This window comes from Coregonus clupeaformis, unplaced genomic scaffold (genome assembly GCF_020615455.1).
Source record: "Coregonus clupeaformis isolate EN_2021a unplaced genomic scaffold, ASM2061545v1 scaf0387, whole genome shotgun sequence".
NCBI classification, from domain to species: domain Eukaryota; kingdom Metazoa; phylum Chordata; class Actinopteri; order Salmoniformes; family Salmonidae; genus Coregonus; species Coregonus clupeaformis.
Genome location: NW_025533842.1, coordinates 285,782 through 313,447, shown reverse-complemented (window position 1 = coordinate 313,447; position 27,666 = coordinate 285,782). Strand labels below are relative to the sequence as shown.

Here is a 27,666-nt window from a genome sequence, read left to right as displayed (position 1 = left end):
TACAAATCTACAAAATCAGCATACAGCGAAGACAGACAAGTACGACAGAAACATTGTTAAAGTAACTGTCCAGTGAAAATCTCACTTTTAAAAGTTAATATTCTGTTAACTCATACCTAAATAATGTTGTTGACTCATATTCTTGTATTTGTGGCCAAATCATAAATTGGGAAAAAAAAAACACTTTAAAAAACCCAACCTTAAACTCAAACAGACCGTTTAAAAAATGCTTTCTATTTCCTCATAGAGGATGATGTCATCCTCCTGAGGAGCTTGAGCTGGCCAATCAGCAGTCTATTCGCATGAATATTTTTAATAACCGGTATACGCCCACACCACTCTGTTGTTGGGGAACACCCACACCATTCCAACACAGAAAAGCTGCTTTTTAACATACTTAATTAAAACATTTTGGAAGGAAAACTATTTCACTCATACTGTACTGTAATTCATTGTAGGTCATATTTCATAGAAATCGGGAAACACTGGACAGTGACTTTACTACTGGATTTACCCAGTCTTTGGTGATACAAGAGACCCTCACAGGCCATAGTGTACATATTACAGTACACATATATTTATAGATATACAATCGTTTTATCACTATGTTACATTATACATTATCTTGCTGAGAACGTCACCCTATTAGATCACATTCTGATCTACGGGGGAATTACAATATTTGGATCAATGACAAAGTGCTTTTCCAACTTTCATTAAGTTTCTTTGGCAGCTTCTTCCACTGATACTCTTGGTTAGAATGATACTGTACAGTGTTTGGGGCTCTTTGGGTGTAGCTTTATAATTTACATTGAAAAAGGTATACCATTGCATTCCACACTGCATAAAGAGATGGAATATTGAATATTTGTCTATGAGACAGGAAATACATTATGGCCACCCTTTTAGATAAGGACATTATTTTAGACAATATTTATTTCTTATTGCATGAGAGCTGAATTTCAGACAAATGAGAGATCACATACAGTATATCCCAAATGATACAATATGCATCAACAGTCAAACACTCTAGATTCACTTTTGCCATGGTACTGAGTCTAGAGGCAACTTTCAAGTTCATCCCAGATCAAGATTTGGCTACACTGTCATAAATGTATACAACTTTCAATAAATCAAAATAAAATAATCCAGTTAAACAACACGACAGGGGATTTATCCCGATTCTCCACACTTCTCCCAAACTGTGCACACACTACCCGTCATGGATTTAACATAAGCTATGACATGCACATGACTGCTAAGGAAGGACAACCTCAACAACAACAAAAATGTTGCTCTTTCACTTTCAAACAGTTCAAAATGTTACAGTAAATTACAAAGGAAAAGCACACGAGATGAATTACCCAAGGCTCCTTTTCACACAAGTATCCCATTGACCTCAATGAACGATTTACGTGGAAGTTCAAGTTGTGCAAGCTTATCTCAACCCTGAAGCAGCCCATTAGAGAAGATGCTTAGAGGCATCAGAAGGCCCCTCCCTGAGATTTGAGGTTGAGGATCTCTGCAGCCAGCTTCTGGGCGTCCATCAGGTGAGGGAACATCCCCATGACCGAATCCACCTGGTGGGGGTTGAAGATGGCCTGCAGTTTCTTACGGAGCTCCTCTCTCTCTGGGTCAAAGACAGAAGGTGGAGGTGGCTGGGCCCAGGAGTGGTGTTCCTGCTGATCCCCGTAAGAGGAGCATGAGTGGGGGGCCTTGTGCGGGGTAGGGGGGTGATGGAGGTGGGGGCCGGGGGGGAGGCTACAGGACGCCCTAGCCTGGGGGACCCCGCAATGGAAGGGGTCTGAACAGTACTTCTGGGGGTGCTGATGGGGGTGGAAATGGTGTGCCCCCACCCCGCCTTGCTGGAAGTTGCAGGGGAGGCTGTAGTGGTGCTGGTGGTGCATGTTGGGTGGGAACAGAGGGGGCGAGTAGGTGTCATACCTTGGCTGGGATTGGGAATGGGTCTGTAGTGGGTTGCTGTGGTGCTGCTGCTGGGGACCTGTGGAGGGAGCCAAATGGAAACAACACCTGCAGGACCGGGGGCTGTCCTGGGCCAGCCTCTCTGGATGCATGCCTGGATGTCTGGAACCAGAGGGGAAGCCCTGCTGTTGCTGCTGCTGCCTGGGCCTGAAGGCCTTGCTGTGGCCTTGGGACACATCTGAGTACTGGCTCTGGCTCTCATAGGAGCCAAAACCAGAGTCCAAGCGCTCATGGGAGATGCTGGCATAGGGGAGGTCACTAGTAGTGGAGGGGGGGAGCATACTGGGCATATTGGGCATACTGGGCCAGTCCATCTGTCCTTGGCCTACTGCTGTGGGGCTGCGGGCCTGCTGGTTCCTACTGGAGCGTGGCCCATCCCAGTACAGCAACATGTTCTCAGTTACTTGGCTCTTGGGACCCTCCCTCAGGGAACCGCGGTGCTCCAATGTCAGCCTGTGCTCCAGGTCGTTCTCCAAAGAATAGGAGGGAAAGGGGCCAGGGTCGGACTTGGGGCCCCTCAGGTGTGACATCATGGGATTCCGGTCCTCTTTTACCGAGGAGAGCCTGGCCTTCTCCCTGAGCTCGTCAGCCAACGAGCAGTGGGATTGGTGAGTGCGCTCTGGGTGGTAAAACTTACACTTTACGCCGTAGGTGCACTTTTTACCTGAAATAGAAAACATAAATGACAGTTACTAAACATTAAAGTTATTACAGTATTACTATCTAGTCTAAAATCAACTAAAATAATACTGTTAACCCTACAATTCTACAGAACAAAGTATGTGGGCTCTTCACAAAGAATCTCAGATTAGAAGTGCTGATATAAAATCAGTTATGCCTAATGGGGGACCTGATCCTAGATTAGTACTTAGTTTCTCTTCTGCTTCAACAAGACAGGTTTTAAACTAAGCTTCAGTGTTCAGACAATATAATTAGAACCCTATGGTATCTCACATATATATCTCTATGATTGAGATCTTACCATAAGGACAGAGTTGGCGCTTGTGTTCTGGCAGCAGAGGCTTCTTCCTCAGGAAGTTCTCCAGACTGGGACCATGACGACCAAGCGGGTCATCTGGAGGCATGAATCTGGGCCGGAAATGGGTAATACTGATCAGAAAACCATACAGGCAGAGAAGTGATAGAGGATCTAATCTGATCGATAAGAACAATAAAACATGGTGCAGTCAGAGGGAATGTTTGCTTTTCATATCTGAAATAATTACACGAATACATGTTGTCTCATTCATCATCCTCTAACCTTACAGGAGTGGTCACCAACCTTTTCTGAGTCAAGATCACTTTCTGAGTCAAAATGCAAGCTGAGATCTACGTAAGCCTATGCAACATTAACCTATTAAAAACAGTACTGTAACAATGAGGTTTGTGCAGTAGGCTATAGGCCCAATTCATTATCACTGCATATTGGCTTTGCTTGAATTGTCCTGCCAATGGATTGTTGTTCGCACCATTTTTATACATTTTAGGTAGGCTATACGATCACACCGGTAATAGATCAGCTGTATTACTTGTGAGGCACAGCTGAATAAGCTACACTGAAATAATTTGCTTTTTATTTTTATTTTACTGGGCTGACGGTGCCTGCATCTGATGGTCAGTCTCAGTGGACAGAGAGAGCAGCAGACTGAGGGTTGCCTCTCAATGCCCTCCCGCTCTCCCTTTCCTCCGCTGACACTGACCAAAAAGGGACACTGTCTTCCAGCTGATGGCAAAACTCGAGTCGCACTGCATTATTTCTGCCTCATGCACAAATTCATGTTGTTACTCCTATGAATGGAGAAAGTGAAATATTCCTCTATATTAAAAAAGACCCAAGCCGCTAATAATAACCACACAAGCCTATCGATACACTTTCCTACTCATTCATTACAGCTGCAGTGCTGGTTGTAGCGCGAGTGGAAGTAGGATGAACGTGCATTTTATGGCTTATAAAAGTGTTGAATAAAAAGTGTTGACAGTGCTTAGTAAGAACTTAAACATGAACACACAAAAAAACTGCAGCTCTTTGCTGTATTCATTGAGTCATTGTTTTAAAAGTTCTGAAATCTCAAAATATCAACTTTGCTGTAGCTTTCTTTTATGCCTGCTACGTTACTGCAGACATGGTAATCTGAGCCATACGATTGACTAGCGGTAGGCCTATAGTGCACTTGATTTACTCTCCGGGCCCGCCGGGAAGGCAGAGTTTGTACCTTCAGACACATGAAATGGTTTAAAATGGAACACTTCACCTACCTGGCGCGCAGTGCAGCTGAATCGGGTGCACCTACCACCAACAGTGCGAGATGAATAAAAAAAATAGGAACACAAGACTTTATCGTAGTTTTTTTTACAGAAATGTTTGGCGATCGACTAGGAATGCCTTGGAGATCGACCAGTTGGTGACCATGGCCTTTCAGTATATTACACTACTACAGTATCTCTAAAGGTCAAATCTGCTTTTCGGAACCAAGTTGCTTGCTATTTCTGAATCCTGACTAAAGAACTATGTGCATTACTAAAATTGTTGTACATATCTACCCTTGACATCAATGCATGATTAATATTATTAGGGTGAGGCACATGGGCTACTAACAGCTTACTACACAACATACACTTAGTATTACTTTCTTAGCTACAGTATACATACAGTGGGGGAAAAAAGTATTTAGTCAGCCACCAATTGTGTAAGTTCTCCCACTTAAAAAGATGAGAGAGGCCTGTAATTTTCATCATAGGTACACGTCAACTATGACTGACAAATTGAGAATTTTTTTTCCAGAAAATCACATTGTAGGATTTTTAATGAATTTATTTGCAAATTATGGTGGAAAATAAGTATTTGGTCACCTACAAACAAGCAAGATTTCTGGCTCTCACAGACCTGTAACTTCTTCTTTAAGAGGCTCCTCTGTCCTCCACTCGTTACCTGTATTAATGGCACCTGTTTGAACTTGTTATCAGTATAAAAGACACCTGTCCACAACCTCAAACAGTCACACTCCAAACTCCACTATGGCCATGACCAAAGAGCTGTCAAAGGACACCAGAAACAAAATTGTAGACCTGCACCAGGATGGGAAGACTGAATCTGCAATAGGTAAGCAGCTTGGTTTGAAGAAATCAACTGTGGGAGCAATTATTAGGAAATGGAAGACATACAAGACCACTGATAATCTCCCTCGATCTGGGGCTCCACGCAAGATCTCACCCCGTGGGGTCAAAATGATCACAAGAACGGTGAGCAGAAATCCCAGAACCACACGGGGGGACCTAGTGAATGACCTGCAGAGAGCTGGGACCAAAGTAACAAAGCCTACCATCAGTAACACACTACGCCGCCAGGGACTGAAATCCTGCAGTGCCAGACGTGTCCCCCTGCTTAAGCCAGTACATGTCCAGGCCCGTCTGAAGTTTGCTAGAGTGCATTTGGATGATCCAGAAGAGGATTGGGAGAATGTCATATGGTCAGATGAAACCAAAATATAACTTTTTGGTAAAAACTCAACTCGTCGTGTCTGGAGGACAAAGAATGCTGAGTTGCATCCAAAGAACACCATACCTACTGTGAAGCATGGGGGTGGAAACATCATGCTTTGGGGTTGTTTTTCTGCAAAGGGACCAGGACGACTGATCCGTGTAAAGGAAAGAATGAATGGGGCCATGTATCGTGAGATTTTGAGTGAAAACCTCCTTCCATCAGCAAGGGCATTGAAAATGAAACGTGGCTGGGTCTTTCAGCATGACAATGATCCCAAACACACCGCCCGGGCAACGAAGGAGTGGCTTCGTAAGAAGCATTTCAAGGTCCTGGAGTGGCCTAGCCAGTCTCCAGATCTCAACCCCATAGAAAATCTTTGGAGGGAGTTGAAAGTCCGTGTTGCCCAGCGACAGCCCCAAAACATCACTGCTCTAGAGGAGATCTGCATGGAGGAATGGGCCAAAATAAGACTTACAGAAAACATTTGACCTGTGTCATTGCCAACAAAGGGTATATAACAAAGTATTGAGAAACTTTTGTTATTGACCAAATACTTATTTTCCACCATAATTTGCAAATAAATTCATAAAAAATCCTACAATGTGATTTTCTGGAATTTTTTTCCTCATTTTGTCTGTCATAGTTGACGTGTACCTATGATGAAAATTACAGGCCTCTCTCATCTTTTTAAGTGGGAGAACTTGCACAATTGGTGGCTGACTAAATACTTTTTTCCCCCACGGTATATCTCATGTTTCTGTCCAAAATCAGTATTTTTGACAGATGTTACCTGCTGAATCCCCCCATACCACATGTATGGCCTCTTCACCTTCTCTCTATTTATCCCCCCCCCCAAAAAAAACAAAAAACATTCCAGCACTCACTTGTCATTGACGAAAGAGTACATGAGCAGCCTCTCCTCGATACAGCGCTTCCACTCCGGACGCTCTCCCTGGAGGTCCCTATAGGTGTCGTTGGACACGATCACACCGTCCGACTCGTAGGCCAGCTTCACGATAAAACGGTCATCATAGCAGACCACCCGTTTACCACCGACGCGTCTCGAGGGAGTGAAGACAACTATCTTCTTCTTCTCCAGCTCCACTAGAATGTGTTGGTCTGGAAATAAATGTGTGCAGATGTGTTTTATTATTGCCCAGTCCAGGGCCTGTATTCATAAAGCTTCTCAGAGTAGGAGTGCAGATCTAAGACCAGTTTTGCCTTATAGATAATAATGAATAAGATTACATGGACAGGGCGGGGACCTGATCCTAGATCAGACTGTGAGATGCTTTATGAATACGGGCCCAGAATGGTTTAACAAGGTGAATGCTGTTGTTGGTGATGTAAGTAGCAGAGATGGTTCGCTTTATGTTTGGTCTTTCATCATATAGGAATTCTGTTTTTGACACAGATTATTCCACTGCCTTACCTGTTAATGTCTTCTTAGTACACATTAACATGACTAATAATTCAAAACATAGTTAGATATACCACGTATTCTATACCTTTGCATGATAAACAAGCTAGGTGTGTCAGCTTCCTGCTTCCCCTGTTTGTCTCCTGGCCTCTAGAGGTCAGCTGTGTTCCCCTTTGCCTTAGTTTTTCCTCATGTGTCCTAATTAGCTTATCTATGTCACCTGTGCCTTGTTTCCCCTTGAGTATTTTAGCTGTGTGTTTTCCCCTTGTTTCTCACTTGGTTATTGCGTCCTGTCTATGTGTCTCCTGCTTTGTCCCACCGTATCAGTCCTAGTAAGTTATTGAGTTATCTTTAGTTTGTTTTTCTCCCCTCGGGGAGTTGTTTTGTTTTGCCTCCTGTTTTGAACATTAAATCTACTTACCTGGAGTATTGCCTGGGGTGTTTCATTTGGGTCCTACAAACATCTCCTCTGTGGCAAGGGGTAGTACCCCCAGCTCTACACATTTGAGACCGGAGTTCTAGCCCGGCTTGTGACAGAATAACCAAGTCAATCATGGACCCAGGAACACTCAGTTCCCAGGACCTGTTGGCGGTGATCATTCGACATGAGGCTTCTTTCCAGCGCCATGAAGCCGTTCTCAGCCGACAAGAGGAGCTGATGGCTAGACATTCTCAACTCCTGGCCGAAATGATGAGTTCCCTTCACCAGCTCTTTGAACGCCTCCTTGGTTCTCCCCTTCCCCCGGTCACCTCCCAGTGACGACAGGCCTTCTCGGTTGGCGGAGCCCCGACTACCACCTCCCAAGCCCTTTTCTGGGGATCCAAGCTCTTGTCAGGGTTTCCTCACCCAATGCTCCCTCACCTTCGAGCTCCAACCCTCAAGTTTTCCCACAGACCGTTCCAAGATTGCCTACCTCATTACCCTTCTTTCAGACAAGGCGCTCGCCTGGGCCTCTGCGGTGTGGCAGTCCCAGGAGGCCTGTTGTGACTCCCACGCTGCATTTGTAGAAGAGTTCAAGCGGGTGTTCGATCATCCTGTCAGTGGGCGGGAGGCTTCCAGCGCCTACTGTCTCTCCGTCAGGGCCCCAAGCACGGCAGATTTTGCCATTGAGTTCCGAACCATAGCAGCAAGGAGCGGATGGAATGATGAAGCGCTGAGGGTCTGCTTTCAGGGGAGGGTTATCTGAGCCCCTTCAAGATGAGTTAGCCACCCGTGAACCAGCTGAAGATCTCGAGTCCCTCATAGCCTTGGCCATCCGCCTGGACAATCGTCTAAGAGAGCGGAGAACGGCTCGCCGTCAGGTGTCTCAGTCCCAAGTTCCTCTGAGCAGCTCTGTTTCTCCTGTTTGATTCCGTCATTCAGAGCTGCCCCGCTCCTGAACTGCCCCAGGATTCCCCGGAGAGCATGCAGTTAGGCCGTTCCAGGCTTTCTTCCAACGAAAGGGAACGTCGCATGAGGGAGCGTCGGTGCCTCTACTGCGGGGTTGCCGGCCACTTCCGCTCCACTTGCCCCGAGCTTGGGAAACGCCTGTCCCCGCCCAGCTACAGGAGGGTTGTGATGGGGAAAATTAGAGCTCCTCCTACTAACGCGGTCCTAGCTATTCCAGCCACTCTGTCCTGGGAGGGCCACCAGCATCGGGTCCAGGCTATGATCGATTCCGGTGCCGCAGGTGATTTTATGGATGTAACCTTGGCTAAGGAACTTAAGATCCCTACCCAACTACTTCCTCAACCCCAGGCAGTTACAGCCTTAGATGGCAGACCTCTGGAACCAGGAAAAGTTACTGAGGCGACTCAGTCCCTGCGACTTACCATCTCTCAACACCAGCAGGAGGAGACCTTCTATCTCATTGACTCTCCCGAGTATCCTATTATCCTGGGTCACCCTTGGCTATGCAGACATAATCCCCAGATCGACTGGCCTACTGGGCACCATTCTTAGCTGGGGTCCCACTTGCCAACTCACCTGCATGCTTCAGAGTTCCTCAGCCCCTAGTACCCAGTTTCAAGAGTCTGTTGACGTCTCCCGAGTCCCCAGTGTTTACCATCGGTTCAAAGCAGTGTTCAGCAAGGCCCGGGCTACTGCCTTACCGCCTCATCGCACTTATGACTGTGCCATTGATCTACTCCCTGGGTGCTGCCCTCCTAGAGGTCGGATCTTTTCCTTGTCCTCCCCGAGCACGCAGTTATGGACACCTACATCAAGGAGTCCTTGGCAGCCGGCCTCATCTATGCCTCTACTTCCCCGGCTGGGGCGGGCTTCTTTTTGTTGAAAAGAAAGACGGGGGTCTGAGGCCTTGTATTGATTACAGGGGACTCAACAAGATCACGGTTCGGAATCGATACCCTCTTCCTCTCATGGCCACTGCTTTTGAGCTGCTTCAAGGGGGCTTCCATTTTTACTAAGCTGGATCTCCGCAATGCTTACCATCTCGTGCGGATCCGCCAGGAGACGAATGGAAGACGGCGTTCAACACGCCTACGGGACACTATGAATATCGGGTGATGCCGTTCGGGCTCACCAATGCCCCCGCAGTATTCCAAGCCCTGATTAATGATGTTCTCCGGGATATGCTTAATCTGTTCGTCTCCGTGTACCTGGACGATATCCCTCATCTTCTCGAGGTCACTGAAGGAGCATGAGGGGCATGTTAGCCGGGTTCTCCAGAGGCTCCTTGACAATCACCTCTACGTTAAGCCTGAGAAGTGTGAATTTCATGTTTCTCAGACTCAGTTTCTCGGGTTTATTGTCACTCCCGGGCACCTAGAGATGGATCCCAAGAAGGTCAAGGCGGTCCACGATTGGCCCACACCTGCCACGGTCAAGGAGGTTCAACGGTTCATTGGCTTTTCTAACTTCTATCGGAAGTTCATTAAGAATTTCAGCTCGGTGGTAGCCCCCTTGACGACGCTTACCAAGGGAGGAGGGACCAGGATTCACTGGGGTCCGGAAGCAGCAGGGGCCTTCGAGGATCTCAAGCGCCGCTTCACTTCTGCTCCGATTCTGGTGACCCCTGACCCAGAGAGACCTTTCGTGGTGGAGGTGGACGCCTCAGAGGTGGGGGTGGGAGCCGTCCTGTCTCAGAGGGGTGCGGATGGGAGATTACACCCTTGTGCCTTCATGTCTCGCTCGCCTGTCTGAGGCCGACGCAACTACCACGTGGGGGGATCTAGAGTTGCTTGCGGTTAAACTGGCCTTGGAAGAGTGGCGCCATTGGCTTGAGGGGGCTCAGCACCCTTTCCAGGTTCTCACAGACCACAAGAACCTGGAATATCTCCAACAGGCTAAGCGGATGAACCCTCGGCAAGCACGATGGTCCCTTTTCTTTAATCGATTCCAGTTCATCCTGACTTACCGACCTGGCACCAAGAACGTCAAGCCGGATGCTCTGTCTCGAGTCTATTCTCCCGAGGTACAAGAGAAGCCCTTGGCATCGATTATTCCGAGGTCTAGGATCGTCGCACCTCTTCAGTGGGAACTAGAAAGAGGGGTACGAGAAGCTCTTGCCCATGAGCCCGATCCAGGCGGTGGTCCTGCCGGGTCGCCTGTCACGTCCTCTCTCGGTTCGGGCCCGCGTCTTGCAGTGGGGTCATGAGTCGCCCTTGACATGCCATCCTGGCAGTGCTCGCACACTGGAGTTCCTCCGACGGGCGGTTTTGGTGGCCGTCCATCAAGAAGGACGTGCAGGTCTATGTTGAGGCCTGCCCTGTGTGCAACCAGGGAAAGTCGACACGCCAGCGACCCCAGGGACTGCTCCATCCCTTACCTGTTCCTCGAAGGCCATGGTCACACCTTTCTCTGGACTTTGTTACGGGACTTCCTCTATCCCAGGGCAACACCGTCATCCTTGTGGTGGTAGACCGTTTCTCTAAGGCTGCCCGGTTTATTCCCCTGCCCAAGCTGCCTCGGCTAAGGAGACTGCGGAGCTCCTCATGAACCATGTCTTCCGGATATTTGGCATTCCCCTGGACGTGGTCTCTGACCGAGGTCCCCAATCTCGTCCCGGTTTTGGGGCCTTCTGCAGGCTTGTTGGGGCCACAGCCAGCCTATCGTCAGGATTCCATCCAGAGTCTAATGGCCAAACGGAACGGATTAATCAGGATCTGGAGACCACCCTGCGGTGTATGGCGGCCAGTAATCCCACGTCTTGGGCCACCTATATCATTTGGGCTGAATATGCCCACAACACCCTCCAGTCCTCAGCCACCGGATTGTCTCCCTTCGAATGCCAGTTCGGTTACAACCCTCCTTTGTTTCCAGAGGAAGAGGCGCAAGTTGGTGTTCCTCGGCCCAGCGCTTTGTCCAACGCTGTAGGCGGACCTGGAAGAAGGCCAGGTGTACCCTCCTTCGGACCTCCCAGAGATACCAAAGTCAGGCTAATCGCCACCGCCGGACGGCCCCTAGTTTCCGAGCTGGTCAGAGAGTTTGGTTGGCCACTAAGAACTTGCCCCTCCGGGTCGAATCCAAGAAGCTTTCCCCAGAGATACATCGGCCCTTTCCGCATTTCTAGAAAGGTTAACCCTGTGTCGTATCGTTTAGTTCTGCCTCGCTCCCTTAGAGTTAACCCCACTTTCCATGTTTCACTCCTTAAACCTGTCTTGTCTTCTCCTTTTGCCCCCCACACAGACCCCGCCACCTCCCAGGATCATAGACGGCCAGCCAGCCTACACAGTCCGCCGGATACTGGACTCCCGGAGGGTCCAGAACTCTCTGCAGTATCTGGTGGACTGGGAGGGCTACGGGCCAGAGGAGCGCTCCTGGGTTCCGGCCAGGGACATCCTGGACCCAGGGTTGATCCGAGATTTTCGCACCCTGGGGCCAGGGTGTTCTGGAAGGAACGTCAGGAGTCGTTCCTAGAGGAGGGGGTCCTGTCAGCTTCCTGCTTCCCCTGTTTGTCTCCTGGCCTCTAGAGGTCAGCTGTGTTCCCCCTTTGCCTTAGTTTTTCCTCATGTGTCCTAATTAGCTTATCTATGTCACCTGTGCCTTGTTTCCCCCTTGAGTATTTTAGCTGTGTGTTTTCCCCTTGTTTCTCACTTGGTTATTGCGTCCCTGTCTATGTGTCTCCTGCTTTGTCCCACCGTATCAGTCCTAGTAAGTTATTCGAAGTTATCTTTAGTTTGTTTTTCTCCCCTCGGGGAGTTGTTTTGTTTTGCCTCCTGTTTTGAACATTAAATCTACTTACCTGGAGTATTGCCTGGGGTGTTTCATTTGGGTCCTACAAACATCTCCTCTGTGGCAAGGGGTAGTACCCCCAGCTCTACACATTTGAGACCGGAGTTCTAGCCCGGCTTGTGACAAGGTGACACTATGATAATTGTCACGGATTCAGCCGAGGCTGCCCCTCCTCCTTGCTCGGGCAGGCTTCGGCGTTCATCGTCACCGGAGTACTAGCTGCCACCGATCTATGTTTCTGTGTTCTACTTGTTTTGTCTTTATTGTACACACCTGGTTCCCTATTTAACCCTCTGGCTCCCACTGTGTTGTGTGCGTGTTTGTTCTATGTTTGGTGTCATCGACTGGTGAGCGGTATTTGTCCTCCCTGCGTGGAGATTATGTTCATTTATTTTCATTAGTAAAGTACGTTGTCTACTAGCTCTGTGTCCTGCGCCTGACTCCGTCCTACCGCTACACACTGAAGCCTGACAATAATAAAGGGTTGCATAACATTGCTTCAATCAAATATGGTATAGTCTGCAAATCAAACAGGGGACACTCAAAACACAAATCCATCAATGGTAGAGAAAAAAATCCCTGAGACAAAACATACAGACCACAAAACCATCAACCATTTACAACAAATATTACATGACTGGTTAATTATTACATAAGCTGTTCAAACTTCACAACCTACCTCCCCAATATCATATAACACGCAAACCTCCCAGCAGACTAAATTAAAGCATTGACAAATACATTCAAAATGAATGTTGAATAAATGCACCTGTGTGTACACAGTGACAATGGAAATGGTCATTTAAATAAACAAAATGGACAAGCTAAAGGCAACAATGTTCAGCAATCCAACTTTGGAAAGAACTGGGGCCATATTCATACAGTGTCTCAACGTAGGAGTGCTGATCGAGGATCTGGTCCCCCCTGTCCATGTAATCTTATTCATTATGACCTAAAAATAATTAATTTTTTCCCTAAAACAGCACTCCTACTGATACACTTGAATATGGACCCTGACTTGTATAAGTGTGAGACATAGGGCTCCATATTGAAAAAAATGATTGACTCCTATTGACTAAAGCCTGAAAGGCATTCACAAATGTAAACTGTCTGTGCCAAAAATGCTTTGATTGTTCAGGTAACACTGCTTGATTGGAAACAGTTAAAGACGCAGTTTCAGATAGTAACCTAGGTGTGTGAGAAAAAAACAGTTGCACTTCCTGGTTGGGGATTTCCCAATTCCCAGGGAGGACTGACTGTCTGACTGCTGCGGTTATTTTTAATTCCTGGTTACTGGGATTGAAAATCGAACTTTTGGCTTGCTTGCTCCACCTCAGACAAATCCACTGAACCATGCAAGTGTGACACTCTGGCTCCATGGACTTTGATTATTGAGCCAGGGTTGTTCATTTTCATTTTGGGTGTATTTCTATGTTGGATCTAGTTGTTCATTTCTATGTTTGGTTTTGTTGTATTAGTCATATGACTCCCAATCGGAGGTAACGAGTGTCAGCTGTCGGCTCGTTATCTCTGATTGGGAGCCATATTTAAACTGTGTGGTTTCACCTTGGTTTTGTGGGTTTTTGTTCCTGTACAGTATTTGTAACTGTGGACTTCACTAGTCGTCTTGGTTTATTGTTTTTGTCGTTCGTGTACTTTTCTCTAATAAAGTCATGTTCGTTCAACGCGATGCGTTTTGGTCTCCTTCGCTCATTGACGACCGTGACAGCAAGCAGTGGGCACCAGGTGATGATGTGTCCACAGTGGTCCGCCCTACTGCACACTGGCTTTATTAGTGGTAACGCTAGGTTAACACAAACACCTCCTAACAACTGATAACTGATAGCCAGCAGGTACATGGAAAAGAGTCACTGCTGTGTTCGACAACATGATGTAGGTTGAAGCAATCACATTTGGGACAATTTATTTAGACATTTTTCCAGAAAGAGTATGATGTCAGCGAGTATTTATTGATTTCAGTATTTCAACATTTGTCCAATAATACCCTCCGGTGGAGTTTCCCAATGCCTTTTGCCTCAGTCTCATAACACAAACACATCATATGACTGGAGACATACTGTACCTGCAGTGAGTGTACTACCCGAAGCTCCTACATATAAATGAGATAAGGAAGTTTATTTTAAAGCAACAGTAACAATGAATACCGTATTGTATTGTACTTTATTGTATTGTGTGAATTTTCTGTATCTAGTATTTTAATGTATTGCTGACCTCACAAAATGAATTTCCATAGACCTGGACTAAAAAGAGAGAGATTCATCTCTGTTCCGGAAACTGGCCATAAAAGCATTGTTTCATATTGTACATGAACACAGTTTGTGTTTTCAAAATCCCCTGGTGTTACATAGGTATTAATATTCAGAAACAGAGACTAGTCTAATTTGAACTATGTGTGAATCTCACCTGTGATGGGGACATCAGGCCTGGGCTGCTCCTTGCGCCAGGAGGGCACAAACACAATGACGGTTGAGTGACCTCTATCCAGGAAATAGATCACTGCCAACTCAATTCCTCTACAGGAGAACACTTCCTTGTTACCATGACTGGAAGGGAGACAGAGAGCAAGGAAATGGGATAAATAAATATGTCATTACTTTCAATGAATCAACAAACATTTCTAGTGAAGAGGGCAGATTTAAAGGAAGGGGAGAGGTGAAGGAACAGTTTTATGTCTATGTCTGATTGTTTCATTGTTAAATGGTAGAGCAAAGTTAATTTGATCAAATAATTCCTCCTCTGTCTACAATGCATTCACTTCACAGTGGCAATGCAAGCGAATGACAAGGTTTGCATAGTAAAAAAATTCAGGAACACAGGCATGCAGCTCAAACAGTACTCTTTCTGAGGAGTAAAGTAGCACGACATCATTAAAGTAAAGTAGCTGTTATTTAAGTGATAATGCCAGAGAAGCCGGTGTTTGGAGGACAAATTGGCACGGGTGTTAGGCAAACCGTGCCAATATATCCTCCAAACACCGGCTTCGAGGGCATTATCACTTTTATACAACGGGTTACCAGCATATTCAAATAATGATTGACATATTTTTATTAAAAACGTTATTTTGATTAATTTATTCATACTATTTCATCCATCCACAAGATATAGTCCAGAAACAAATCTAGGGTTGCTAGAGACGCGACCCAGTTGTTCAGTTTTTTGTTCCTTCTAAACGTTCTTCTCCCTTGCTTGCTATCTAGCCAACTATGGCTAATTTACAGTCACGTCAAAAAGTGCAGCCAGAATCACAGCATTTGCATTTGCATTTGTTTAAGCTGTTTTCTAGTGACATTTATTTGGATACATCCATAACAATGAGCTAATGAGGCACGATTTCACCTGGCATAGAAAATGTGCTTACTCGTCAGGACACTGTTGTTCAGAGGAGCTTGCCAACAACACAGCTACAGTAACACAATCACTTCAAACTGAAGCTGGAAAGACTGCAAATTAGCTGTGTTTCGTTTAACTTTTTTTCAATTGACATTTTTTTGTATATAACCATAAAAATGATGCCAGCTGATTCATGATTTCGACTGGCTGAGAAACGCTGCCTGCCTGCCTGCCTGCCTCTCTCTGTCTGTCTGTCTGTCTGTCTGTCTGTCTCGACCCGACACGTTCATTACTATGGGACAGCAGGAGATCGAATTTCAATATTGAAACAATGTTGCAAATGTTGGAGAGACAGACAACAAGGTTTATACAAATCTCTGCTGTTGAAAACAAAATGTTAGTCTAAAAGAAATGTGAGATAATGTCTAGATGCTTTTTATATTGGAGATCAAGTTTATTAGTTGCCTGGCTTGGCTGATGAGACAGTGGATTGCACAGTCAGATGGAACAGAGTAAATAGGCATTTTAACGTCATAGATTTAGCCGGTGGCAACTTGTGGAAAAGATACCGGCTGGAATGCGGTTTTAACCAATCAGCATTCAGGATTAGACCCACCCGTTGTATAAAATATAATAACATATGACAGAATGACAGCTATACTGTACAACAAGGTCCTATTTTACGTATATCAGTGCTAAATAACACCTGCAAAGAGACCTTTGAACGTCATTGGACAAAACACAGATTTAAAAAATATAACTTCGGCAAAACTTAAAAACATCACATGGTAGGGTGAGTGGGTAAAAACTAGCTTTGGTGATGAAATTTCACTTCCTTATGTTATAAAATTAATTTTACCAAGACAAATATGATTCTTCATGTTCTAAATCATTCAGTTGGGTCTTTCTCTAACATATCATTAACATTATATCCTAAAAGTCAGATTTCGTAACCTAATATATCCAATAATATGCACAGAGCTCTGTTGACAGAGCGTTGCCGCTTCTTGCAGCGATTTTTTAGGATTTTACATGTTGTGGTGGTCTTCTGCAAAGTTGTTTCTGTGGGTCGCAAAAAGCAAAATTAACATGACACGAGCTGAATTAAATGTAAAAGGCTTTGAAAATAAAACGATTGCGGTAGGCCTACGCTCAGTGCAATGTTGACATTTCACAAAAATACGCTTGTTTTTCTGAGAAATCTTTGAAAAATAACAGGACGTTCGCATCAATATGAAAAGAGTATACTAAAATATAAAAATACTACATGTCATGTCTCAAAACCGATATCTATCTTACCTCTATATTGTTTTATGTTCTCCGGATTCGCGAAGAAAGATGACGAGTTCAACATTGAGCCTGTCAGTTTGCCTTAATTCTCGCACAGCATCCAGCCTAACTGACGCAATGCTATTTTCCAGATTTTGTACCACTTTTTTTTATCTGGCCTCCATTGATTTAGTCACCCTAATCTTGGCCATCCTACAAGGATAAAACACTGAATGGATTATTATAGATTCATGGGGTCTACACAAGTAACATATTATTTTACCAATTGGTGAAAAAAATCATTTTGGATTGGACAACCTACATTTTTTAGTCATTTAGCAGATGCTCTTATCCAGAACAATTAGGGTCAAGTGCCTTGCTCAAGGAAACATCAACAGATTTTTCACCCAGTCGGCTTAGGGATTTGAACCAGCGAACTTCCATTTACTGGCGCAATGCTCTTAACTGCTAGGCAACCTGCCGCCACATGTGAATCTGACATTCCTTTGAACATACACTACCAGTCAAAAGTTTGGACACGCCTACTCATTTAATGGTTTTTCTTTATTTTTACTATTTTTTACATTGTAGAATAATAGTGAAGACATCAAAACTATGAAATAACACATTTGGAATCACGTAGAAACCAAAAAAGTGTTAAACAAATCAAAATATATTTTATATTTGAGATTCTTCAAATAGCCACCCTTTACCTAGATGACAGCTTTGCACACTCTTGGCATTCTCTCAACCAGCTTCATGAGGTAGTCACCTGGAATGCATTTCAATTAACAGGTATGCCTTCTTAAAAGTTAATTTGTGGAATTTCTTTCCTTCTTAATGCGTTTGAGCCAATCAGTTGTGTAGTGACAAGGTAGGGGGATATACAGAAGATAGCCCTTTTTGGTAAAAGACCAAGTGTCACGACTTCCATATTATGGCAAGAACAGCTCAAATAAGAAAAGAGAAATGACAGTCCATCATTACTTTAAGACATGAAGGTTAGTCAACACGGAACACTTCAAGAACTTTTAAAGTTTCTTCAAGTGCAGTTGCAAAAACCATCAAGTGCTTTGATGAAAATGGCTCTCATGAGGACCACCACAGGAGTGGAAGACCCAGAGTTACCTCTGCTGCAGAGGATAAATTCATTAGAGTTACCAGCCTCAGAAATTGCAGCCCAAATAAATGCTTCACAGAGTTCAAGTAACAGACACATCTCAACATCAACTGTTCAGAGGAGACTGTGTGAATCAGGCCTTCATGGTCGAATTGCTGCAAAGAAACCACTACTAAAGGACACCAATAAGAATAAGAGACTTGCTTGGGCCAAGAAACACGAGCAATAGACATTAGACCGGTGGAAATTTGTCCTTTGGTCTGGAGTCCAAATTTGAGATTTTTGGTTCCAACCGCCGTGGCTTTGTGAGACGCGGTGTGGGTGACGGATGATCTCCGCATGTGTATTTCCCACCGTAAAGCATGGAGGAGGAGGTGTTATGGTATGGGGGTGCTTTGCTGGTGACACACTTAACCAGCATGGCTACCACAGCATTCTGCAGCAATACGCCATCCCATCTGGTTTGGGCTTAGTGGGACTATCATTTGTTTTTCAACAGGACAATGACCCAACACACCTCCAGGCTGTGTAAGGGCTATTTTACCAAGGAGAGTGATGGAGTGCTGCATCAGATGAACTGGCCTCCACAATCACCCAACCTCAACCCAACTGAGATGGTTTGGGATGAGTCGGACCGCAGAGTGAAGGAAAAGCAGACAACAAGTGCTCAGCATATGTGGGAACTCCTTCAAGACTGTTGGAAAAGCATTCCAGGTGAAGCTGGTTGAGAGAATGCCAAGAGTGTGCAAAGCTGTCATCAAGGCAAAGGGTGGCTATTTGAAGAATCTCAAATCTCAAATATTTTTTGATTTGTTTAACACTTTTTTGGTTAATTCATGATTCCATATGTGTTATTTCATAGTTTTGATGTTTTTTTTGGCAACATGGGGCATTAGGATAATACAGTACATCCGCTTCATCTAATTTCTTAACCATAATAACACCTTAACTCTTACAGTGCAGGACTGTCATGAACATGACATACATGAGGGCATGCACACAGCTGAACTCATTGAAACACTTAAATTGAATGCTAGCTCTTACAAACATAACAAAAAAAATAACTTCCTCTCTTCTCGACTCGCTCACCTCATGGCCACATTGCTGCCGTCAATGACGATAGGTTTCAGTCCACTGTCTGTGTCCCTCCTGTCTTCCAGTGATGAGACTGGTCTGTCTCTCTGGGGGCCATGGGTCCTAGAGGAGGCCATGCTGGAGCCTGTGTGGCTTATGGGGCCAGTAGTATCTTCACCACTCTCAGGGATGGTTGAGTTAGAAGTACCAGTGCTGGCTCCGCTGCTGACCAGCTCCCCCAGTACAGAGTTGGTGTCTGTACTCAGGCCTAGCTTCAGCAGGGCGTCCCGTACCTCCATGGGGGAGTAGCCCAACTTTCTGAAGAAGTCCACTCTGAGCTGGAGCTCTCCTGGGTCGGGTTCAAATGGACCCGAGGCTGGGGTCTGGAGGCTGGGAAAGGCCTGGTCCATCCTCTACTACCGTCAGTCTGTGCTTGTCCTGTGCAGCTGTTCAGCATGGGAGGGTTATGACCTATTTTGAAACTGTTGCCTGGATTGAACAGAGAGAGACTTTAGTTAAATTCAAGACAATGTAATGCAAATATACTGAACAAAAATAGTCCCAAAAATTATACTTTTGAATAATCTGTCCATAGAACAGTAGTTCTCCCATTATACCTGGCGAAAACCAAACACTGCATTCCACAGTAAGAACCTCATACCAACGGTCAAGCATGGTGGTGGTAGTGTGATGGTTTGGGGATGCTTTACTGCCTCAGGACCTGGACGACTTGCCTTAATAGAAGGAACCATGAATTCTGCTCTGTATCATAGAATTCTACAGGAGAATGTCAGACCATCCGTCTGTGAGCTGAAGCTGAAGTGCAGCTGGGTCAAGCAAAAATGGCTAAAAAGTTTTGGAATGGCCTAGTCAAAGTTCAGACCTAATCCCAATTGAGATGTTGTGGTAGGACGTGAAACGAGCAGTTCATGCTTGAAAACCCACAAATGTCGCTGAGTTAAAGCAGTTCTGCATGCAAGAGTGGGCCAAAATTCCTCCACAGCGATGTGAGAGACTGATCAACAACTACAGGAAGCATTTGGTCATTGCAGCTAAAGGTGGCACAACCAGTTATTGAATGTAAGGGGGCAATTACTTATTCACACAGGGGAATTGGGTGTTGCATAACTTTGTTAATTAAGTATCCATTTTTTGTGTTATTTGTAAACTCAGGTTCCCTTTATCTAGTATTAGGTTTTGCTTGAAGATCTGATAACATTTAGTATCAACAATATGCAAAAATAGAGAAAATCAGAAAGGGGGCAAATACTTTTTCACGGCACTGTATAAACGCAACATGCAACAATTTCAAATATTTTACTGAGTTACAGTTCACATAAGGAAATCAGTCAATTGAAATAAATTCATTAGGCCCTAATTTATGGATTTCACAAGACTGGGAATACAGATATGTAGGGGCGTGTATCCGAAAACCAGTCAGTATCTGGTGTGACCACCATTCGCCTCATGCCGCGCGACAGATCTCCTTCGCATAGAGTTGATCAGGCTGTTGATTGTGGCCTGTGGAATGTTGTCCCACTCTTCTTCAATGGCTGTGCGAAGTTGCTGGATATTGGCGGGAACTGGAGGACACCGTTGTACACGTCGATCCAGAGCATTCCAAACATGCTCAATGAGCGACATGTCTGGTGAGTATGCAGGCCATGTAAAAACTGGGACATTTGTGTACAGATCTGGGACATTTGTGTACATTTGTGTACAGATTCTTGCGACATGGAGCCGTGCATTATCATGCTGAAACATGAGGTGATGGCGGTGCATGAATGCCACGACAATGGGCATCAGGATTTCATCATGGTATATCTGTGCATTCAAATTGCCAACGATAAAATGCAATTGTGTTCATTGTCAGTAGTTTATGCCTCCCGAGTGGCGCAGTGGTCTAAGGCACTGCGTCTCAGTGCTTGAGGTGTCACTACAGACCCCCTGGTTTGATTCCAGGCTGTATCACAACTGGCCGTGATTGGGAGTCCCATAGGGCGGTGCACAATTGGCCCAGTGTTGTCCGGGTTTGGCCGGGCCGGTGTAGGCTATCATTGTAAATAAGAATTTGTCCTTTACTGACTTGCCTAATTAAATCAAGGTAAAAGAAAAAAATGAATGCCTGCCCATACCATAACCCCACTGGCACCATGGGGCACAATGTTGACATCAGCAAACTGCTCGACAACACATCTGCCATCTACCCGGTACATTTGAAACCGGGATTCATCTGTGAAGAGCACACTTCTCAAGTGGCCATTGAAGGTGAGCATTTGCCAACTGAAGTCGGTTACGACGCCGAACTGCAGTCAGATCAAGACCCTGGTGAGGATGACGAGCATTTTCTGACAGTTTGCTAGATATCCTACAGTTGTGCAAACCCAGTTTCATCAGCTGTCTGAGTGGCTGGTCTCAGACGATCCCACAGGTGAAAAAGCCACATGTGGAGGTCCTTGGCTGGTGTGGTCTGCAGTTGTGATGCCAGTTGGAAGTACTGCCAAATTTTCTAAAACGACGTTGCTTATGGTAGAGAAATGAACATTCAATTCAGCTCTGGTGGACATTCCTGCTGTCAGCATGCCAATTGCACACTTCCTCAAAACTTGAGACATCTGTGGCACATTTTAGAGTGTCTTTTTATTGTCCCCAGCACCTGTGTAATCAGCTTGTTGATATGCCACACCTGTCAGGTGGATGGATTATTTTGGCAAAGGAGAAACATTTTGGTAGACACTCTGGAGCGATTTAAAGGCAATATTAGGATTCAGTGCCTTGCTCAACGTCACTTCAACAGATTTTTCCCCTAGTTGGCTCAGGGATTCGAACCAGCAATCTTTCGGTTGCTAGCTCAATGCTCTTAACCCCTAGGCTACCTGCCGCACACTAACGGGGATGTAAACAAATGTGTGCATCTTTGTGCATATCGAACATTTCTGGGCTCTTTAATTTCAGCTCATGAAACATGGGACCAACACTTTATATTTTTGTTCAGTGTAGTTTGGCTAACATACTGTTTTATGTTAGAGTAATATGCAAATAATTCAGTTGACAACTTGACATATTGACTGTACTGCATTAAATGTGTATTACGTTGCAGGTCTAATATCTTTGTATTCACATTAGGCAAAATTGTCATAGGTCTACAGCAATTGCAAACAGTTTTAAGATTATTGCAATGTATCACAGAAACAACACAATTAAACTGGCAAACCTATTGTAAACTTCCCAAATGTTATTCAACATTACCATAGCCTGAAGAACCCTGGACGAATCACGACAACATATAACTAGATTAATCCCAAACCAATATAAAGTATTTACCCATGTAAATAATAAAATAACATATACAAAAACTACATTACAAAGGCTGACAATGCAGAGGCAGACAACGGATTAATGTATTCGTTTGTACAGAACGAGTCCTGGCGCCGTGTCTTTCTCACGACAGTGGAATACAAGGACATGTGACGTTTGAGTGAAAATAATACAGTAAATCATTAACTTTCTACAAATACACAAAGCTGACAATGGCGTTTAGAACTCACTTTAACTTTCAAGTGGTGTTCCTCTTCGTGGTCTCCATTTTTACCTCGACCATACATTTAGCATTTTCGAAGTACGCTACAGATATGACTTTGCAACAGCAGCACCTCCCTCTCTCGTGCTCAAAAGTGTCCTAACTTTGTTCCTGTGCTGCCACGGCGCCAATTTGTAAAAGTCCTTTCAAGTTGCCTTCAAATTATAGCCTACCCTACTATAGAGCTACATTTTCTCAGTCCTACCTAGCCTAGAAGTCAAATTCAATTCTTGAATTTCTGAAACTTAAACTTAAACTAACCCTGCCCTTATGCTATTACTGTGTAAAGTCTGATTTCTAAAGCAGTTCACCAAAATTGCAGTTCACCAAAATTACGGACATACCTGTAGGCAGTGGTGGAAAAGTACTCAATTGTCATACTTGAGTAAAAGTAAAGATACCTTAATAGAAAGTGACTCAAGTAAAAGTGAAAGTCACCCAGCAAAATACTACTTGAGTAAAAGTCTAAAAGTATTTGAACTTGTATCACAAGTTAAAGTAAAAGTATAAATAATTTAAAATTCCTTATATTAAGCAAACCAGACGGCACCATTTTCTTATTTTTTTAAACTTACGGATAGCCAGGGGCACACTCCAACATCTAGACATAATTTACAAACGAAGCATGTGTGTTTAATGAATCCGCCAGATCAGAGGCAGTAGGGATGACCAGGGATGTTCTGTTGATAAGTGCGTGAAATTGACAATTTTCCTGTGCTGCTAAGCATTCAAAATGTAACGAGTACTTTTGGGTGTCAGGGAAATTTTTGGAGTAAAAAGTACAATATTTCCTTTAGGAATGTAGTGAAGTAAAAGTAAAAGTAGTCAAAAATATAACTAGTAAAGTAAAAAACTACTTAAGTAGTACTTTAAAGTATTTTTACTTAAGTACTTTACACCACTGCCTGTAGGTATAGCAGCGGGAAGTAGGGGGGCTGAGGGTGCTGCCCCCAGAAAAATCAGCTATGCCTGTATACCTATTTAATTGTCTTACTGGAATTGCTCTCCATGAACACTTTTGAAGCTTCTAGACATTAACAATACGCTACAGTGATGTACAGTGATGATCTAGGCCTAACCTACAGTGTAAATGTATTTACAGTGATAAGTATGAAAAAAGTATGAAAAATGTATGCACTCTGGATAAGAGCGTCTGCTAAATGACTATTTTTTTTTTTTTTTTTAAGTATCTGCCCTTGTGAAATGTGGGCTTTAGTTCACTTTTATTGATATACTCTATGGTACAGAACAGTTTTTCCCACTAGATGTCACCCTTTACATTGTCTCATGCTGGGTTGATGCACTCGTAGGGCCACCTCGCAAGGAAATATCAAGCCAAAACTACAGTTTGTGTGTGTGTGTTTTGAGTATGTGAATAGGCAGCATGTGGGTTTGAAGTTTGGGGGAAGCTATATTTTTCACAAAAAATTTACCTTTTTATGATAAAACATAAAATTGCCTACTATTCCTAAAGTGATGAGTAGATTGGATAGTCATAAGTTAGGCTAATAATATAACTCACTGTTCACAAAAAATACCTTTCTGCTTTTCTTCTCCTTTCTTCGCTCACATCCAGAGCTTCGCCCCAGCTAGTGGGACATTCTTTAGCAGGATCCGAGAAAAATATAGAGTTTTATAAACACATTTCATGCAATTCTACGACACTTTACTTGCCATGACTGGAGACATTAGCATAATCTTTAATACCACAAAATGACAGGGTAGGCTGATCTGCTGACAATGACAAACTGAGATCAATAAAAACAACCTTGACTTGAATGCAACCATCTAATTGAGGCCTATGAAAAGGGGAGACATTGTAGGCTATGACGTCCATCTAGCCTGGATGAGGAAATTATTGTCCCAAAAAAACTTGCCACGGACTCACCCAATGATAAAGACACTGAATATGCGCACTCACCGGGGATATGTCAACAATCAGCTCTGATATTTGCTGCAACGTTCCTAAATTGCACGCTTTCCGGCTGAATGTGCATGTAATTTAAAACAATCCACAGCTATTTTTTAAAATAAGCTAATAATCCTCTGTGGCTAAATCATGCTCTCTGGTGTAGTGTTTTGAAGGATTTTATTTATTTGTGTATAGACAGAAGTATTTCATTTTGGCAAGTTCCATTCAATTTACTTTAAGGGAAGCTTAGCTTATTGGACACACCGCCTATGAGTATGTGTAAGGCTAAGTGGGTAGCATTAAGGCTGGCTTGAGTAAAACATATTATTGTATTGCATGTGTGTGATTTGTTACTTCAAAGGTTAGGTTAGGTTAGGTTAGGCAAGTGTATAGATGTAGCCAGTTTGTCTGTGATTTTCAGGTTAATCAATTTGTTTGGTAGGTACCAGGGCGGTAGCACTTTAGTTTAGAGTGCTAAAACAACAGGGTAACATCCGGAAAGTAATAGGAAACAACAGGGAAATAAGACAGCAACGACCAGGTAAGAACGTGGTAATAACCCGTTAATAGTTAGTATGTAGCTACTAAATACTGATATAAAGTTATATACATTTCCAGGGTTGTTATGTAGAAACAATTATTTCTTACTAAAGAACTATCAATAATATAGGCTAATTAGCAAAAGTGATATACTGTAATAAGTATTTAAGGCCATTTCCCCTCTTCTCAGCAGCACCGTCTATACTTATAAAGAATCTACTTGGAACATTCGTAGAAAGACTGTTTATTTAACAGAAACGTTTGAGAAATGACATCATACTTATACTGTATGTGGGCCAACCTCAAAACATAACTTTTGTGTCTTTGCTTACAGCTGGGTGGTTACCTTGTTGTTGCCATCTTGTTTCGCTGTTGTTTCCTATTACTTTCCGGTCATCACAAAGTTATTTCGGGGTTACAGGAGGGGGTCGCAGTTTCGGAGCGACCCACTAGGTGTCATCCTCCGACAACCTTAGGCACCTCCTCACTCACAGTCTGGACTAATCATTATCTTATTGGTGTCACCTGTGTCTACCTGTTCACCTGTGTATTTATGCCCTCACTTCCCTGTGTTCCCTTGCTCTGTTTTCTCTGCTAGTTCTCAATGCCAAACAGTACTAATCAGTGTCTGATCGTGAGACGTATGTACAGGTACTTGAGAAGTGTTCTCCCTGTTTCATTGTTGTTTTCAGTCATAGTTAGTATTTCGTATGTTTACTGTCAGCCTGTTTTTGGGGACCAATTTGCTCCTCCTTAATTTTTTTGTGACAAGTCCGTTATTTTGCATCCTGGTTTTGGGACCACCAGTAAAGATCCTTGTTTCGCCATCTCTGCCTACTGCCTACTGTCTATCCTACACTGCACCTGGGTCACACCTCACCCCAACCCTTACATTTCGGCACTGTACTTAAGTAACTATTATGTAACTTACTGGTCATTTCTTTACAGTTTCACCATAGTTTCAGTATACAGTGCATTCAAAAAGTATTCAGACACCTTCCCTTTTCCCACATTTTGTTATTACAGCCTTATTGTAAAATGGATGAAATAATTTTTTTCCCTCATCAATCTACACACAATACCCCATAATACCCATATAAAAAAAATATATCTGAACTACCTTATTTACATAAGTATTCAGACCCTGTGCTATGAGACTCTAAATTGAGCTCAGGTGCATCCTGTTTCCTTTGATCATCCTTGAGATGTCTTTACAACAGAAGGACAACCATCTCTGCAGCAATCCACCAATCAGGCCTTTATGGTAGAGTGACCAGACGGAAGCCACTCCTCAGTAAAAGTGGGGATGTTTTTCACTGGCAGGGAGTGGGAGACTAATCAGGATCGAGGGAAAGATGAACGGAGCAAAGTACATAGAGATCCTTGATGAAAATCTGCTCCAGAGCGCTCAGACCTCAGACTGGGGTGAAGGTTCACCTTCAAACACGACACAGCCAAGACAATGCAGGAGTGGCTTCGGGACAAGACTTTGAATGTCCTTGAGTGGCCCAGCCAGAGTCCGGACTTGAACCCGATCAAACATCTCTGGAGAGACCTGAAAATAGCTGTGCAGCGACGCTCCCCATCCATCCTGACAGAGCTTGAGAGAATCTGCAGAGAAGAATGGGAGAAACTCCCCAAATACAGGCGTGCAAAGCTTGTAGCATCATACCCAAGAAGACACAAGGCTGTAATCATTCCAAAAGGTGCTTCAACAAAGTACTGGGTAAAGGGTCTGAGTGTTAATGTAAATGTGATATTTATTTGTTATTTTTTGCAAAAATTTCTATAAACCTGTTTTTGCTTTGTCATTATGGACAATTGTGTGTAGATTGATAAGGGAAAAAAACAAATTTAATCAATTTTAGAATAAGGCTGTAACGTAACAAATTGTGGAAAAAGTCAAGGGGTCTGAATCGAACCTAACAACCTGGATCTCTAGTGGCACAGCTAGCACTGCGATGCAGTACCTTAGACCACTGCGCCACTCAGGAGGTTATGCATGTTATGTGTGTGGGGACATTTGTAGTGTGTGTATGTGTGTGTTGGGTTGTCAGTGAAAGTATGTGTGAGTGTGTGGGTAGAGTCCATTGTGTGTGCATAGTCAGTGCAAGAGAGTCAGTGCAAAAAAAAGGTCAACTCGGGTAGTCCAGGTAGACATTTTATTAGCTATTTAGAAGTCTTATGGCTTGGGGGTAGAAGCTGTTCAGGGTCCTGTTGGTTTCAGACTTGGTGCATTGGTACCTCTTGCCGTGCGGTAGAAGAGAGAACAGTCTGTGGCTTGGGTGGGTTTGGGCCTTCCTCTGACACCGCCTGGTATAGAGATCCTGGATGGCAGGGAGCGATGTACTGGGCCGTACGCACTACCCTCTATAGCGCCTTGCGGTTGGATGCCAAGTAGTTGCCATGCCAAGTGGTGATGCAGCCAATCGAGATGCTCTCGATGGTGCAGATGTAGAGCTTTTTGAGGATCTGAGGGCCCATGCCAAATCTTTTTAGCTTCCTGAGGGGGAAGAGGCGTTGTTGTGCCCTCTTCATGACTGTGTTGGTGTGTTTGGACCATTATGGATCCTTAGTGATGTGGACATCGAGAAGCTCTCGACCCACTCCACTACAGTCCCTCTGCCCTTCGTTTCCTGTTGTCCACTGTCAGCTCAATATAACTATTTGTTCAGCACTTTTGAAATGTACAGCGACAGAATTTAGAACATGGGCCGTTCTTAACGTATTCTCCCTGTACACCAAGTCAGAACTGTAGGATAA

General features: G+C 44.2%; 1 protein-coding gene across 2 annotated transcripts; it reads right to left on the bottom strand.

Moving 5' to 3' along the window:
* Positions 1-403: 403 nt before the first annotated feature.
* On the bottom strand, positions 404-22,755 carry LOC121555804 (ribonuclease ZC3H12A-like). 2 transcript variants are annotated; one of them, XM_045215183.1, is made up of 6 exons: positions 22,420-22,755; positions 18,887-19,360; positions 14,482-14,621; positions 6,349-6,583; positions 2,966-3,072; positions 404-2,647 (listed from the first exon to the last, which is right to left on the bottom strand). In XM_045215183.1, exons 2-6 carry the CDS (start codon positions 19,279-19,281, stop codon positions 1,485-1,487), a joined length of 2,040 nt encoding a protein of 679 aa, XP_045071118.1. In that variant the 5' UTR covers positions 19,282-19,360; positions 22,420-22,755; the 3' UTR covers positions 404-1,484. The 2 variants fall into 2 exon arrangements, with proteins under 2 accessions (XP_045071118.1, XP_045071119.1); XM_045215184.1 differs by lacking the exon at positions 22,420-22,755 and adding an exon at positions 22,121-22,299.
* Positions 22,756-27,666: the final 4,911 nt, after the last annotated feature.